Below are 14,662 nucleotides of genomic sequence, written 5' to 3'. Positions count from 1 at the left end.
GAGGCCAGGTGTTGGGAAGCTATCAGAGGTTGGGGGCAGAGTCGGGTAGAGAGGAGGACTGTGATAAAACAAGGAAGCCAACCCAGAAGAGTTAGAATTGAGTCATTGGGATCAGCAGTAGCAAGCCGTGGTAGACTGTTGAATATGGTAGTGTCATGAAAACCGTGGTATTTTTCGACGATTGTTATGGCAGCTGTGTGCAGGGATATTTTAGAAGGGAGCATGACTGAACATGGTAAGAACGTCATGGGCCTTTCCAAGTAATCCTGATAGGCCTCAAGTTTTCAAAATGATTTCTTAGAAACTCAGGGTTTGTTTGTTTATCCTAAAAATTTGGGGGCCCCTGGCTAGCTCAGTGTGTAGAGCATGTGATTTGCTCTCTGCGTCGTGAGCTCAAGCCCCACACTGGGCATGGAGCCTACTGAAAAAAAATTGTAGGTATTACTTTATCTGAGAAACAACTGGTTCTATATAAATTCCATTATTCTCTCATACTATGATTGTGGCTTTAATCATTTCAAATTCTTATGTAAAGCTGATTTTGCTTCAGGGCATTCATTATTTTTCAGTTACGCTATTTTTCTGTAAATGTAAATGACTTAATGTGGATCCAATTTTGTTTTGTAGAATATAGTCAGTATAACGCTCTGAATGTTCCACTCCACAATAGGAGACATCAGGTAATGATGATGTTTTTATTTTCAGCGATGTGTATGTCAGATTTCTCAGATACAAGAATTTATTGTTTGGGCTTGTGTTTAGTGCACTAAACCAAAAGAAGTATACTAAATGTATATTTTCTTATACATTTTTTAAAAAATTATGTAACTTGCTATTTATTGAATTCATAAGTAATACAGTTTTTTGCTTTCATCTGATACCATTAGAACTGAATTACAGGATGCACTTACTTTGTGAGCCATATCTTTCTTATAGGTTGGTGGGCCTTGCACTTAACATGGTCTAGGTTAAGTGGAGGAAGTCTGCTTGCCCAAACTGATGGTTTTCTGATTTCCTTAGATGGGAATATTAAAATCCAAGTGGGAGCAAATGAATTTAAAGTCAGGATTAATTATACTAGAATTTAAATGTTTTCTCTAAAACCAGACTTATGAAAGTTGCTTGAGAAGAGTAATTGGATAGTTGACTTGATATACTTTTCACTTTAAAGCTGAAGATGCGGGACATTGCTGGGCAGGCCCTGGCTTTTGTTCAAGATCTGGTGACGGCTCTTCTGAACTTTCACACCTATACAGAACAGAGGATTCAGATTTTTCCTATTGATTCTGCCATTGAGCCTATATCTCCTTTGAATCAGAAGGTAAATTTAACTCCGTATACCTGTTATCTGCCCTGAACAAGTAGGAAGACATGTTCTTTCTTTTCAGACCACTGCTGTGCATCAGCCAAGTTTTTGGGGGGACATGGAAGAAAACCAGAATTCACGAGTCTTTGACCTTAAGATAAAATGTGGCAAGCATGGAAATTTTTAAGAAATTAAATACTGGGGAAGTGTGGTTGGTAAGGCCAGTAGGGATATAAAGTTGTCAAGGAGGGGAGATTGCTGTTGGTGGTAGTGTCTGGCAAAAAGTCTTTGGGGATTGGAATGGGCTTTGACAAATGAGCAAGATTTGAAGAGGAGAGAAATAGGATAGGTGTTTTTTTCCTTCAGAAGAGGGCAAGACATGAGCAAAGTCACAGAGTAGGAAGGTGTAACAAAGTGGGTTGGGGTGGGGAGGGAGTGGAAAGCAAACTGTTCTGGCAAGAGTGTGAAGTCTTTGAAGTGCAGCGAGAGGTCAAGTTGCAAAGGAAAAAACATGGCTGCAGACTCTGGAAGCCCCCTAAGGTCGGTCCAAGGCACAGACTCGCTTTGTATGTAGGATGGGGGACTATTACAGTTTTTTGATCAGGGTGTGACGTAATGGGAAGTGCCATTTTATTGTTGGAAAACCTAATTTGCTGGCATTTTCTCCCTCCCTGTTTGTACTCACTATATAACTTTTGTCACTGGGTATGTTTAAAAGCAAAATATATAGATATAGATATAGATATAGATATAGATATAGATATAGATATATGGATATATGGATATATGGATATATGGTATAGTTGACCTTTCCTGCTGGGGTATGGAGTGGGAGTGAAACTGCTTCTCTGGTTGAACTTTGGGGCATTTTCAGGGTGTGTGAAGTTTAAATAAGGAATAAGAAGAGGGTTGACTGTCATTCCCTTTAGTCCGTGTGCTTTTTTGGGGCCTGGCAAATTTTGCTCCTTTCTTTCCTTTTTTCTCTCCAGCTAGTTCTACAAAAGGATTTCAAGTACCTTGCAAGACCACGTTTAACTGAAAAGGCAAAAATAAATAGCGTATTAGTTCTGTATTGCTGTGTAATAGATTACACTAAAACTTAGTCATTTAAAACAACAGACATTTATTATCGCACATAGTTTCTGTGGATCAAGAATTAAGGAAAAAAGTATCTGCATAACTGGGGGACTTCTGGCTCATGATCTTTCATAAGCTTTCAGTCAACCTGACTGAGGCTGTTGTATTCATCTCAAGACTTGACTAGGGTGGGGCATTTGCTTCCCAGGTGGCTCACTTACACAGCTGGTGAGTTAGTATTGGTTGTTGGCTGGGAGCCTTGGTTTCTCATTGAGTACACTTCTCCATAGGACTGCTGGAGTGTGTCAAGGCAGAGGTTAATTTCCCCTAGAATAAGTGATCTAAGAGAGTAAAGCCACAATGCCTTTTTATGACTTAGTACTGAATACTATCCCTGCTACCATGTTGTCTTGGTCACAGAGACCAGCCCTGAAAGAGTGTGCAAGGGTACTACACAAAGTCAGGAACAGCCAAGGCAGGGATCACTGGGGCCATCTTGAAGGCTGGGTCCCACAGGGAAGAAATTGAGGGATCTTGCCATCGATTTATGCTCTAAGTGTCCCATAATGTGGCATTCTGAAATGAATGCCACTTTTCCTACTTAGCTGATCGCTTGTTTTTGCATTATTATGCAGTGTTTTCAAGGTTTGAATAGTGTTTATGTCCATGTATCCAGTAAGTACCTAGTAGTAGAGCAAAAGCTATGCTCTGGAGTCAGACGACTGGGGTCCAGCCACTTTCTGTGTCCCCTTGGGCAATTTATTTAACCTTTCTGTGCTTCAGTTTCCTGATATTTAGAATGGAGGATAGAGTACATACCTCACAGGTATGTGTATTTGAGGATTAAGTAGATAATACATGTGAAGTACTAAGATTAGTGCCTGGCACATAGTAAGCACTCAATAAAGGTTAGTTCTTATTATCATTATACCTTACCCATAGTAAGCCTTCAAGAAGTGCTTGGTTTTCATCAGTTTTGATTGGACTCTCTGCCTCTATTGAAATTCATAAACAAACTTTGGGCCTTTGAAATGCTTTTTAATTTCACTGTGGGGAAAAGTTTTCAGCTGACTTGGAAAAGTTATATTTTCTTTTATACTTCCTATAATATCAAAAAATATATTTTACCCAATACTGGTTCTTTATCCCTTTCTGGAGTTTTATTTTAGTTTGTTGCCACATTATGCCCACACAGTGAGCATCAAATATGTTAATTTTGCCTGAAACACTTCATCACTTTGAAAAATTCATGTATTTCTCAATACTTTACCTTTGGCCTATGAAAGGTTCTGTGTGGTTTTTCTAATAAGTCTTATTATTGAATAGGTCTCAATTATTCCGAAATTCAGAAACCACTTGTTAAAAGATGACCAGAGGTTTAGACTTGTTCATAGAATCACAAAGTAGACATCTATGATTGAAGGCCAGAGAGATCAAGTGAGTTGCGTAGGGCCAGATACCTATAGTTTGTAGTATGGCCAGTGGAATCACATTTCTGCATAATGAGATCTTATATTTCTATACTGAGAAATAAAAATTTGAACCATTATACAGTATTTTGATATTTGAGATATTTGAGATATTTCACAAGTGGAAAATAACTTTTTGCTTTTAAATTGTCTAAATCCCTATAGGATTTTTTTTTTCTGAATTTATTCTTCATACTGAATTAGTTCTTTATAAATACTAAGGTATTGGTGATAGTTATAAAAGTTTTTTACATCCTCATGTTGGTGGTAATTATATTCCTAGAATTTGTTAACCTTGAACATTGTACACAGTAAAAATAAGAAGCTGTCCTCAATAGATTTGTTGTGTTTTTTTTTAAATGAGGCACATAACATAAAAATCTTTCATACAGTTTTGACTTTTCTTTTCTCTTCTTTTCTGAGACCTCTCTAGAGAAGCAGGTGTTTGGGGAAAGGCCTGTTGGTGTGGGTTGTAATGCAGTGTTTCCTTGGTGTGTCCTCCCATATTTGGTTGTTAATGATGTCATCCCTCTTCAAGTTACTTCTTTTGGAATGAGATGGGGACTTGGGGAATTGTATTTGGGACTGTTAGAGGTGAGCATCTCTATTTTGTAAAGGCCAAACCTTTTCCTAGAAAAACTTTTTAAGAAAAAGTTTCCAAGAGAATTTATGTTTATAACTCCATTTATAAATCTGTGGATACTTGTTGTATTTTAGTGATGTAACTCACAGTTCTTTCCCTTCTGTGTAGTTCTCACAATACCTTCATGAAAATGCGTCCTATGTCCGCCCTCTTGAGGAAGGAATGCTTCATTTATTTGAAAGTATTACTGAGGATACTGTGACTGTCCTGGTAATTTTCTTCTGTTTTACTTCTGGAAGTGGAAGCTCCTCTTTGTCAAATAACACTATTAACCATGAAATTATTTTTCTTTTCCAGGAGACAACTGTGAAATTGAAAACTTTTTCAGAGCATCTAACCTCTTATATATGTTTTCTTAAGAAGATTCTTCCTTATCAGTTGAAAAGGTACTTACCCTTGAGGCCAGAAAGCTCGGGGAGTTGTGGGGTGTCCCCTGACCTGTACTGGCGTTAAAAGCGACGTGTGCCCCTTGTGAGCTGCCTGATCGTTCTGTACCCCAGCCAATTTGGACTTCTGTGAGAAAGGGTCATTTAATGGCTTGAGCGGCATAAACTTAAATTTAAGAAAATGGAATTGTAGTGCACCAGTTAGGATTTTTTGAGTAGTTCTATAACGTGGTTACTGCTCTAACCATATAATGCTGTGAATCAGTATTTTCAGTGATTGTCAATAACACATTTACTGAAAGAAATCTTTCAATTTTATCCTTTTTGCCGTAAACACCTAGATGGGGGTTATAGTAATTAGCTTCTACAATTGGATCAATAATCATTAGGTTTCTTTGAAGTGATATTTTCTTGTCTTTATTATTGGTGATTTATTTAAATAAGTTATAAGCTAAAAACTTTATCTGCGCCAGCCCTCATAGAAGATATCATTTGATAACCTTAAATATTCTTTGTTAAGCATTTCTGGAAGGAAAAGAGAAAATAATCCATATAACTGGAAATTTGATAATATTGCTTGTATGTTCTGATACTTTTGGTCTAAAATTATCAAGACCCTTAATTCATCTGAATCTTTTCATCCTAAGATTTAGCCTTTAAAAAAAATTTTAAAATAATACAACTGGAATGTAAGAGAAGTAAGAACATATGTGTATTATAATATATTGTAAGATAAGATTTAGAAAATATATAGATGAGTAACATAGATATTGAAAATGTGCAATAGGGACGCCTGGGTGGCTCAGTTGGTTGGACGACTGCCCTCGGCTCAGGTCATGATTCCGGAGTCCCGGGATCAAGACCTGCATCGGGCTCCCAGCTCCACGGGGACTCAGCTTCTCTCTCTGACCTTCTCCTCGCTCATGTTCTCTCTCACTGTCTCTCTCTCAAATAAAAAATAAAATCTTTAAAAAAAAAAAAAGAAAAGAAAATGTGCAAGTAATTATGGTTCATAAATCTTGATAAAGCTAAAAAGTGATAGGTTTTACCTTTTCAAAAATGTAAACTTTCATTATTTAAAAAATTTATTATGTGTTAAAAGCCATTTTATTTCCTAATTCTAACCTGACAAGGTATTTTGCTAACCAAATTTTATGATTTGTGGATATGACAGAATTTTAGGAATCAGAGAATTAGGACTTAAACTAATAATTATGAATTACAATTTCATTCAGATTAATAGAGTTTATAGTTCAATGTAAAGTTTTTGAAAATTCACTTTAGAAGTTTAACCACTAAATTGAATATATCTTATTGATTTGGCTTATGTTTAAGAAGAATCTATTTGAGAACCATTGCAAAGGTAGTTTTTGCTACTTGAAACAGTTATGCATTTTTATTTTACCTTAATTTATTTTTTTCACTGTTACATTTTTAGAAACATTGGATAAGTCCTTTCTTAATTTTATATTCCTATTCTTGGGATGTTTTGTCCTTTGCCTCATCACGTATTTATGTTTTTAGACAACTTTTCATCATTGGTTTAAAAACCACTTTAATTGACAAGGTGACATGTCCTTTTTAGTAGTAAGTGGGCTTAGTATTGAATGAATAGCTGTCTGCTCTAAAGTAGAGAAAGAGAAGGAAGAGGATATGATTACCATTCCTGTGCTAATAACGTTCCTAGCTTTTTGCTTGATTTCCGGCATATTTTTAATAAACACTGTTAAGAGTCCATGTGTTTTTTTGACCTTATAATTATTTCCCCAAGTAACCCTTTAAAATAGAAAATGAAATAATGTATTATATTTTATGACTATTAGCCATTGATTTTTTTTTAAAAGATTTTATTTATTTATTTGACAGGTGGAGATCACAAGTAGGCAGAGAAGCAGGCAGAGAGAGAGGAGGAAGCAGGCTCCCCACTGAGCAGAGAGCCCAATGTGGGGCTCTATCCCAGGACTGTGGGATCATGACCTGAATCGAAGGCAGAGGCTTTAACCCACTGAGCCACCCTAGTGTCCCTAACCATTGATTTTTAGATTTGAGTGTATAGATTGATTTTTTTCCATCTGTTTGGCTTTTACAAATATATATACTAATAAGGTTTCTTTAGGAATTCAATGTATGAAATATTTTTCTTGGTAAGTTTTTTCTTCTTTCTTTCTTTTTTAAAGATTTTATTTATTTATTTGAGAGAGAGAGAGCACAAGTAGGCAGAGAGGCAGGCAGAGGGAGAAGGGGAAGCAGACTCCCCACTGAGCAGAGAGCCCGATGTGGGGCTCAATCCCAGGACCCTGAGATCATGACCTGAGCTGAAGGCAGAGGCCTAACCCACTGAGCCACCCAGGCGTCCCTTTTTCTTTCTTTTTTAATAAAGTAAGTTCTGTGTCTAGTGTGGGGTTTGAGCTCATGATCCTGAGATCAAGCATCCCATGCTCTATTTACTGAGCCACCTAGGCACTGTTACTCAAAAAAAAATTTATTTCCCTCAAAGTATTTTTAAGGGAAATAGTTTTGTGCTGCTCTAAGGATGGAAAGACAATGGCCATCTGCCTTTGTTTGTTTGCTTTTTTTCTGTTTGGATCTCTGTTAGTCATTTGCAGCAAACAGGTGTATGTATTGTGGTCTAGAAAATGGAATCTTATAAATGAGATCAGTTTTATTTTTTTCTTGGAAAGTTTCTCTTTGGATATAGTTGTTTGAGAATTCAGGTGATTTAGTACAGCTGTTTAGAAATCATTCGGATGCTCACTTTTGAAAAATCTGTTCATTCCTAGTTTAGAAGAAGAATGTGAATCTTCTCTTTGCACATCTGCATTGAGAGCCAGGAACCTAGAGCTGTCTCAGGATATGAAAAAGATGACAGCTGTGTTTGAGAAGCTGGAGACTTATATCCATCTTCTTGCCTTGCCAAGTAAGTTTTTGGTTGTTCATGGTTCAACTTGAAGAGCTTAGAGTAGAAGAAGATGGAGAAGGGAGTTGTTTAGTTTCTTTGAATAGAAGAGTATAGGATCTGGAGTCAGAAAAACTTGAATTCAAATCTTCCAGCCCCTTTCACATTTATGATCTTCAGCAAATCACTTTACTTCTCTGTACCTGTTTTCCCCCATTTTTATAATGGAGGTAAAATAATTATTAAGTTAAATTAAGAATATACAATATTAGGCATTGAAGACATGCATTAAATATTAATTCCCTTCCTCTCCATCTTTTTTTTTTTAAATGGAGAGGGGCAAAGCATAAGAATTATAGCAACTTTCCAACAAGTAGCATAGGGTAAGGATGTTTGGAAGTAAAAATGTCTTTTGTTTTGTTTTGCTGTAACTTGGAAAGAGTATTTTCAGGTAATAGAATGGATCTTGATTTTAAGAATGCTGTGATTTTTCTGGTACTGTCATTTGTTTTCCTGTAACAGATTTAATGTGGTATAATTTATATACCATTTAATCTACATTTAAAGTATAATGTTCAATGGTTTTTAGTATATTCACAGATATGTGCACCATCACACATCAATGCTAATTTTAAAATATTTTCATCACTTTAAGAAGAAATCCTATATAGTTTAGCTATTACCTCATTCCCCTATTCTGTCTCTCCCTGGCACGAAGCAACTTCTGATGTACTTTCTGTCTATAGATTTGCCTAATCTGAACATTTTGTATAAATGGAATCATATAATATGTGGTCTTTTATGACTGCTTTTTTTCACTCAGCCCAATGTTCTCAAGATTCATCCATTTCTTTTTATTGTAGAATAATACTCCATTATATATCCCACCACATTTTATTTACCCCTCAGTTGATGGATAGTTTGTGTAGTTTCAGCCTTTTGGCTATTATGAATAATGATGCTGTAGATAATTGTGAACAAGTGTTTGAGTGAGCATAGCCTTCATTTCTCATAGGAGTGGAATTGCTGGATTATATGAAAACTATGTTTAACTATTGGTAGAACTGCCATACTGTTTTCCAAGGTGGCTTCCCACTAGCAAAGTATGAGTGTTCTGATTCTCCACATCCTCACCAGCATTTATTATTATCCCACTTTTTGGTTTTACACATCCTAGTGTTACCTGACTTTCTGAATTGGTTTCTCATTACATTTTTGATTTGTATTTCCCTGATGTCTAATGATGTCAAGCATCTTTTCATGTCTTTATTGGCTTTTTGCATATCTTCTTTGGAAATAGGTTTATTCAGATCCTTTATTTCTCAGTTGGGTTATCTCTTTATTATTGAGTTTTAAGGTAGGTTATCTCTTTATTATTGAGTTTTATACATTCTAGATCAAATCCCTTTTTGGGTACATGATTGACAGTATTTTCTTCCATTTTGTGGATTATCTTTTCACTTTTTTGATGGTGTCCATTCCATAATGAAAGTTTGTTATTTTGGTGAAGTCCAATTTGTCTTTATTTTATTGCTCATGCTTTTGGTATCATATCTAGGAATATGTTGTCAAATGTGGGGTCATAAAAACTATCCCCTATGTTTTCTTCTAAGAGTGTATAGTTTTAACCCTATGTTTAGGCCTTTGATCCATTCTGAGTTAATTTTTGTATCTGGTGTGAGGTATCTTTTGCATGTGTTTATCCAGTTTTCTCAACACCATTTATTGAAAAGACTACTCTTTCCCTATTGAATTGCCTTGGCACACTTGTTAAGAATCAGTTGATCATAGATGTATGGATTTATTTCTAGACACTCAGATTTATTCCAGTGATCTATGCATCCTCTGCCAATACTATACTGTCTTGATGACTTTTGCTCTGTAGTTAGTTTTGAGATCAAGAAGTGAAAGTTCTTCTACTTTGTTCTTCATTTTCAAGATTATTTGGCTGTTACTGTTCTCTTAACAATTCCATATGAATTTTAGAATCAGCTGGTTAGTTTCTATGAAAAAATCAGCTGGGATTCTGATACTTTATTGAATCTGCAGATCAGTTTGGGGAGTTTCTGTGTTTCCCTAAAAGATACATGAAATTCCACCTCAGTATCTCTATTTGTAACTTTATTTGGAAATAGGATCTCTGCAGATGAAATCAAAATAAGGTGGGGTTCTACTAGTTTAGGGAGAGCCTTATTAGTCCAGTGACTGCTATCCTTCCATCATTGTAAGGAGAGATTTGGAGACATACGGAGTCATAGGAGAGACTCGGGGAGGCCATATGAAGATAGAGGCAAGAATTGGAATAATTCTGCCACAAGCCATGGAATGTGTGGGGCCAACGGAACCTGGGAGAGGCAAGAAATTCTCCTTATTATTATTTTCCTTATTAATTATTATTATTATTATTGTTACTCCTTATTAATTATTATTCTCCTCTGGAGTCTTTGGAGGAAGTGTGGCCCTGTCAGCACTTTGATTTCAGACTTTTGGCTTCCAGAACTGTAAGAAAAGTATCTTCTGTTGTTTTAAACCACCACCTTTGTGGTCTTACGTTGTAGCAGCCCTGGCAATGTGGGAGCATTGCCATCTTAACGATGTTAAATTTCTAGTTCATGAACATGGTATATTTTTCCACCTAGGTAGACCTTCTTTGATTTTATTTTGTAGTTTTTCAGATTAAGCACGCTGATGTTGTTTCTCAGGGCTGTTCAGCATTCAGCATGCACGTAGTCGCCCTGGGGTGACAGTGGTTTTGCCAGGGACCTTTCCCTGTTTTGTTTCTTGATCTCACCAGGGATAAGCTCCACTGATTGCTGGCTGACTCATGTCTTGTTTTTAACAATGCCTTGGGGGCATAAATTGCTCCACTGTTGATCCAGTTGAATTTGGGCTTCTTTATGGCTATGTTTTTTGAGATCAGTGTTTGAGGTTTGTTATGACCTCAGGAGGGCTCTTCTTAGCTGTTTTCTTCCCCTCTGGTAAACCAGCCAGCCTGTAGTTTTAACTCACATCTTTAATGCATCTACTAGTTTCCTGTTAACTGCTTTCCCACAAGCTCCGATTTTTTGAGAACACATTTAGACTTGAACTTCTCCATACTCTATTGAGAGTGAAATCAATTCCTTTGGGAACAGATTCAGAATTTTCTGTTTTAAGGCCTGTGCCTCCCTTGGGCTAAATCTCTGAGCCATGGTTGTGGTGCTGGAGATGGGGACAATGCTGTACTTCTGAGTAATACTCTTGATTTAGTGGCTGAGCGCTGGTGGAGCTGAGGTAGGGCCACAGCCTCCAGTCTCCCTGGCTTGCCCTTTCTGTGCGGATAAAATGAGCTAGGCAAGGGTATGGAGAACCCCAGTTTCTCAGCAGTGCTGGGCTCATGGTAGAGCCTCCATCCCACAAATTGGGGCTGCGTGGAAGAACTACCACCTCTCTGTCATACTCAGCCTGAACTTAGCTTTAACAGGTAGGTGGGGACAAGAGGAGAAATGCAGTCCTCCAGTTATAGGAGAGTTATATTCTTGGCCTCACCATTCTGGAGTGGGATTTCCAGCTCACTGAGCTGATGAGGGGATGGGGGAATGGATCTTTGTTCAAATACCACAGATTCTGGCTGTTCTTAGAGTTGTTAAAGACTTTTTCTTTTTTTTCCTTTGTTTTTAAAAGATTCTCTTGATAAATGTTTCTTCATTTACTGTATCTACTTAGGGTTATTTCCAGAGTCTTAAATAGTTGTTTTTAGAATAATTTTCAGGGGTGCCTGGTGGCCCAGTCAGTTAAGCATCTGCCTTCTACTCAGGTCATGATCTCAGGCTGGGATCGAGCCCCATGTCGGGTTCTCTGCTCAGCAGGGAGTCTTCTTCTCCCTACCCACCTCCTCCACTCCTCCACCCCTCTCATGCTCTCTTTCTCGATCTCAAATAAATAAATAAATAAATAAAACCTTTTAAAATAAAATAATACAATTTTCACCAGTTTTGGGGGAGCATTGGTCTGTGGAGCTGCTCATGCGGTCATATCAGAAGTAGAAGTCTGAATAATGATGTTTTTAGTGAGGTTCAACAAATAACATGTAGGGAAAGAAGAGATTGAGAAATGTGCTCTGTAGTAATAAGGTTGAAATTCACTAACCTTTTTTTTTAAGATTATTTATTTATTTATTTGACAGAGAGAGAGAGATCACAAATAGGTAGAGAGGCAGGCAGAGAGAGAAGGGGGAAGCAGGCTCCCTGCTGAGCAGAGAGGCTGATGTGGGGCTCAATCCCAGGACCCTGAGATCATGACCTGAGCCAAAGGCAGAGGCTTAACCCCCTGAGCCACCCAGGCACCTCACAAACTTTTATTTCAAAAAGGATCATAAAATATGTAATCCTACTTAACAATTTAATCTTGATTCTTAACTATTAAAAATATTTGTGGATGTGGATAATGCAAATCAGTCAGTTGTGGCTGTATTTATCACCGTTATATCTGACTGTGTCTGCAAGGATTTCAGGACCCATTATTTCCAGCACATCACAGGCAGTCTTTATTCTCTCTGTTCCCAAAAGTGGAAGAGGGTGGGCTGTCAATTTTGCAGGCGAGTAAGTCTTCTAGGGAAATGGCTTAGGCTTGTGATTTTGGTTTCCTAGGTACAGAGCCAGACGGACTCCTTCGGACAAACTACGGTTCTGTCTTAACAAACGTTGGTGCTGCTCTGCATGGATTTCATGATGTTGTGAAAGGTGAGGCTTGAAAAGTACATCAGTGAGCTAAAAACCTGCATCTTATTCTCAGCTCTGACCAAGTGAGATTTAAACAAATACTGCCAAGGCTAATAGACCCCAGAAAAAGGCTTAGTAGCATTTGGCTTCTGTTGAAGTGCACAGCTCACTGCCGTCTGCTTTTTCCATCTGCTTCATTTCTGAAGGTAAACAAAGTGCTGAAGAGAAACCCTTGTGCACAGTGCTTTAGCCAAAAATGCATTGCACTGATTGCAGGCAGGTGTATGAATTTTATCAAGCCAGACATGCTTATTGAGGGGCATTTAGCAAAATACTTTGCATGTGTTAGAGCCCAAGCATGAAGGAGTTGAGGAAATCGGGGTTTAAAGTTCCAAGAAAGAATGTACTAACTTTTCACCATCCTTTGCATTTTTATGTTTAACGTGCCCATTTTAAGCCCTGTTTTGCTCAGGGGAACCTTGAGAAGTGAAGGTTTGCTTTTAAGCTTTGGCTGGTGTTTAATTGCTGTAGACTAAGAATAAGTTGGCTGAAGGACATTTCATATGCTTCTTTTTTTTTTTTTTTTAAAGATTTTATTTATTTATTTGATAGAGAGACAGTGAGAGCTTCTCCCCATGGAGCTGGGAGCCCGATGTGGGACTCGATCCCGGGACTCCAGGATCATGACCTGACGGCAGTTGTCCAACCAACTGAGCCACCCAGGCGCCCACATTTCATATGCTTCTTAGCTAACTGATTCTGAGTTGACTTTTTAATCTATAGGTGTGTGTGGCTTCTCGGTTTTTTCTTTCTTTTCCTTTTGAAGACAGTTGGTGCAGGGGAAGGAGGAAAGGACAGAAGCAGTTATCAGAAATAGCCCAGATTAATAATAGCCTCGATTATTCATTGTGGTGTGGAGGTAACGATTGCGGGCCTGTTACTAGTTTCACAGAAAATAATTTTAAAAACTTACGAGTGTTGGAAAGCACGTACAAGTTGGGTATATTCAGGTCCTTCTGTAGATTGGCATGTAACCTCTGGCACTGGGAACCATTCATTCTTAGTACCAACAGTCTCACCTAGCACCACCTTACCATTCAGTAAGGTGAATTTCACCACCCCCTTAGTGCCTCTGCTTGTTTCTGTCCTTGCAGACATAATGTAAAGAGAGAATACTGGGCAATAGGAAGGGTGGTTGGCAAGATTATGGGGTCCAGTTGCTAGGTTTACAGTTCAAATTTGTCTTCTTACCTAGCTTGGAAGACAGCTGTGTATCTCTCAGGGAGACTCAGAGTGAACATCAACTGGCATTAACAGAAGAAGCTTTGTGATTTCAAGAACTCTCAAACCTCTTCCCTTCCTGCTTTGCCCTGAATAATTGCTTGATCTGACGTAGGAGGCAGGCAGGCAAGTGTCAGTGTAAAAAGAGAGCTAGAGATTTATAAACATGCCTATCCTACATGGATTTAAAATAGGTATGAATTAATCTTTTAACAAGGGAATTCTAAGTGAGAACTGTTGATTTTTAGTCTCAGGTCTAAAGCAGGTAGACTCATAGGAATCATAAAAAGAAACCCCAGGGTGCCTGGGTGGCTCAATTGGTTAAGTGTCAGCCTTCAACTCAGGTCATGATGGGATGGAGTCCCACATCAGGCTTCTTGCTCAGTGGGGAGCCTGCTTCTCCCTCTGCCTGCTGCTTCCCTTGCTTTTGCTCTCTCTGTCAAATGAATAAATAATCTTAAATCTTTAAAAAAAGGGAAAAAAATCTGGCCTAGGACACATGGTTTCTTTGTTCTTTTGGATTTAAAAATTAATGCTAAGGAACACCCTAAATAATTGAAATATTTGGACTCAGTAAAGAATTGGTTCAGGAGAATTATTGCTGTCAAACTACAGTGGCCCTGTTCCAGTGGAAACCATGTTAGTGTTCATAGTACTATATGACTTTTATAAGTATCTCAGTCATCTACCAATCACCTAAAAGTACCTGCTAGCCGAGTCGTATTAAGCTTTGTGTACTAAGTAAAATAGTGACTACAACTTTCTGTAGTGTGTAGCAAGAGAATGTCTGTGTTAGAGGCTAGTAAATTCAGTATATAAAAATGTTCAGTGGGGTGCCTGGGTGTCTCGGTTAAGCAGATGACTCTTGATTTCGACTCAGGGCTTGATCTCAGGGTCCTGGGAT

The 14,662-nt window shown here is 37.9% G+C and overlaps 1 protein-coding gene across 1 annotated transcript in view; it reads left to right on the top strand.

Moving 5' to 3' along the window:
- The window catches only part of PPP1R21 (protein phosphatase 1 regulatory subunit 21), a 63,555-nt gene that overhangs the window by 22,258 nt on the left and 26,635 nt on the right, over window positions 1–14,662 (top strand). The window contains exons 8-13 of the mRNA XM_059406111.1: window positions 628–680; window positions 1,172–1,321; window positions 4,604–4,705; window positions 4,793–4,881; window positions 7,662–7,798; window positions 12,406–12,498. Coding sequence (XP_059262094.1) covers window positions 628–680; window positions 1,172–1,321; window positions 4,604–4,705; window positions 4,793–4,881; window positions 7,662–7,798; window positions 12,406–12,498 — 624 coding nt within the window. The remainder of the gene's footprint in view (window positions 1–627; window positions 681–1,171; window positions 1,322–4,603; window positions 4,706–4,792; window positions 4,882–7,661; window positions 7,799–12,405; window positions 12,499–14,662) is intronic.

This window comes from Mustela nigripes, chromosome 7, assembly GCF_022355385.1.
Source record: "Mustela nigripes isolate SB6536 chromosome 7, MUSNIG.SB6536, whole genome shotgun sequence".
Classification (NCBI taxonomy): domain Eukaryota; kingdom Metazoa; phylum Chordata; class Mammalia; order Carnivora; family Mustelidae; genus Mustela; species Mustela nigripes.
The sequence above is the reverse complement of the archived record's forward strand: the minus strand, read 5'-3'. Positions and strand labels throughout refer to the sequence as shown.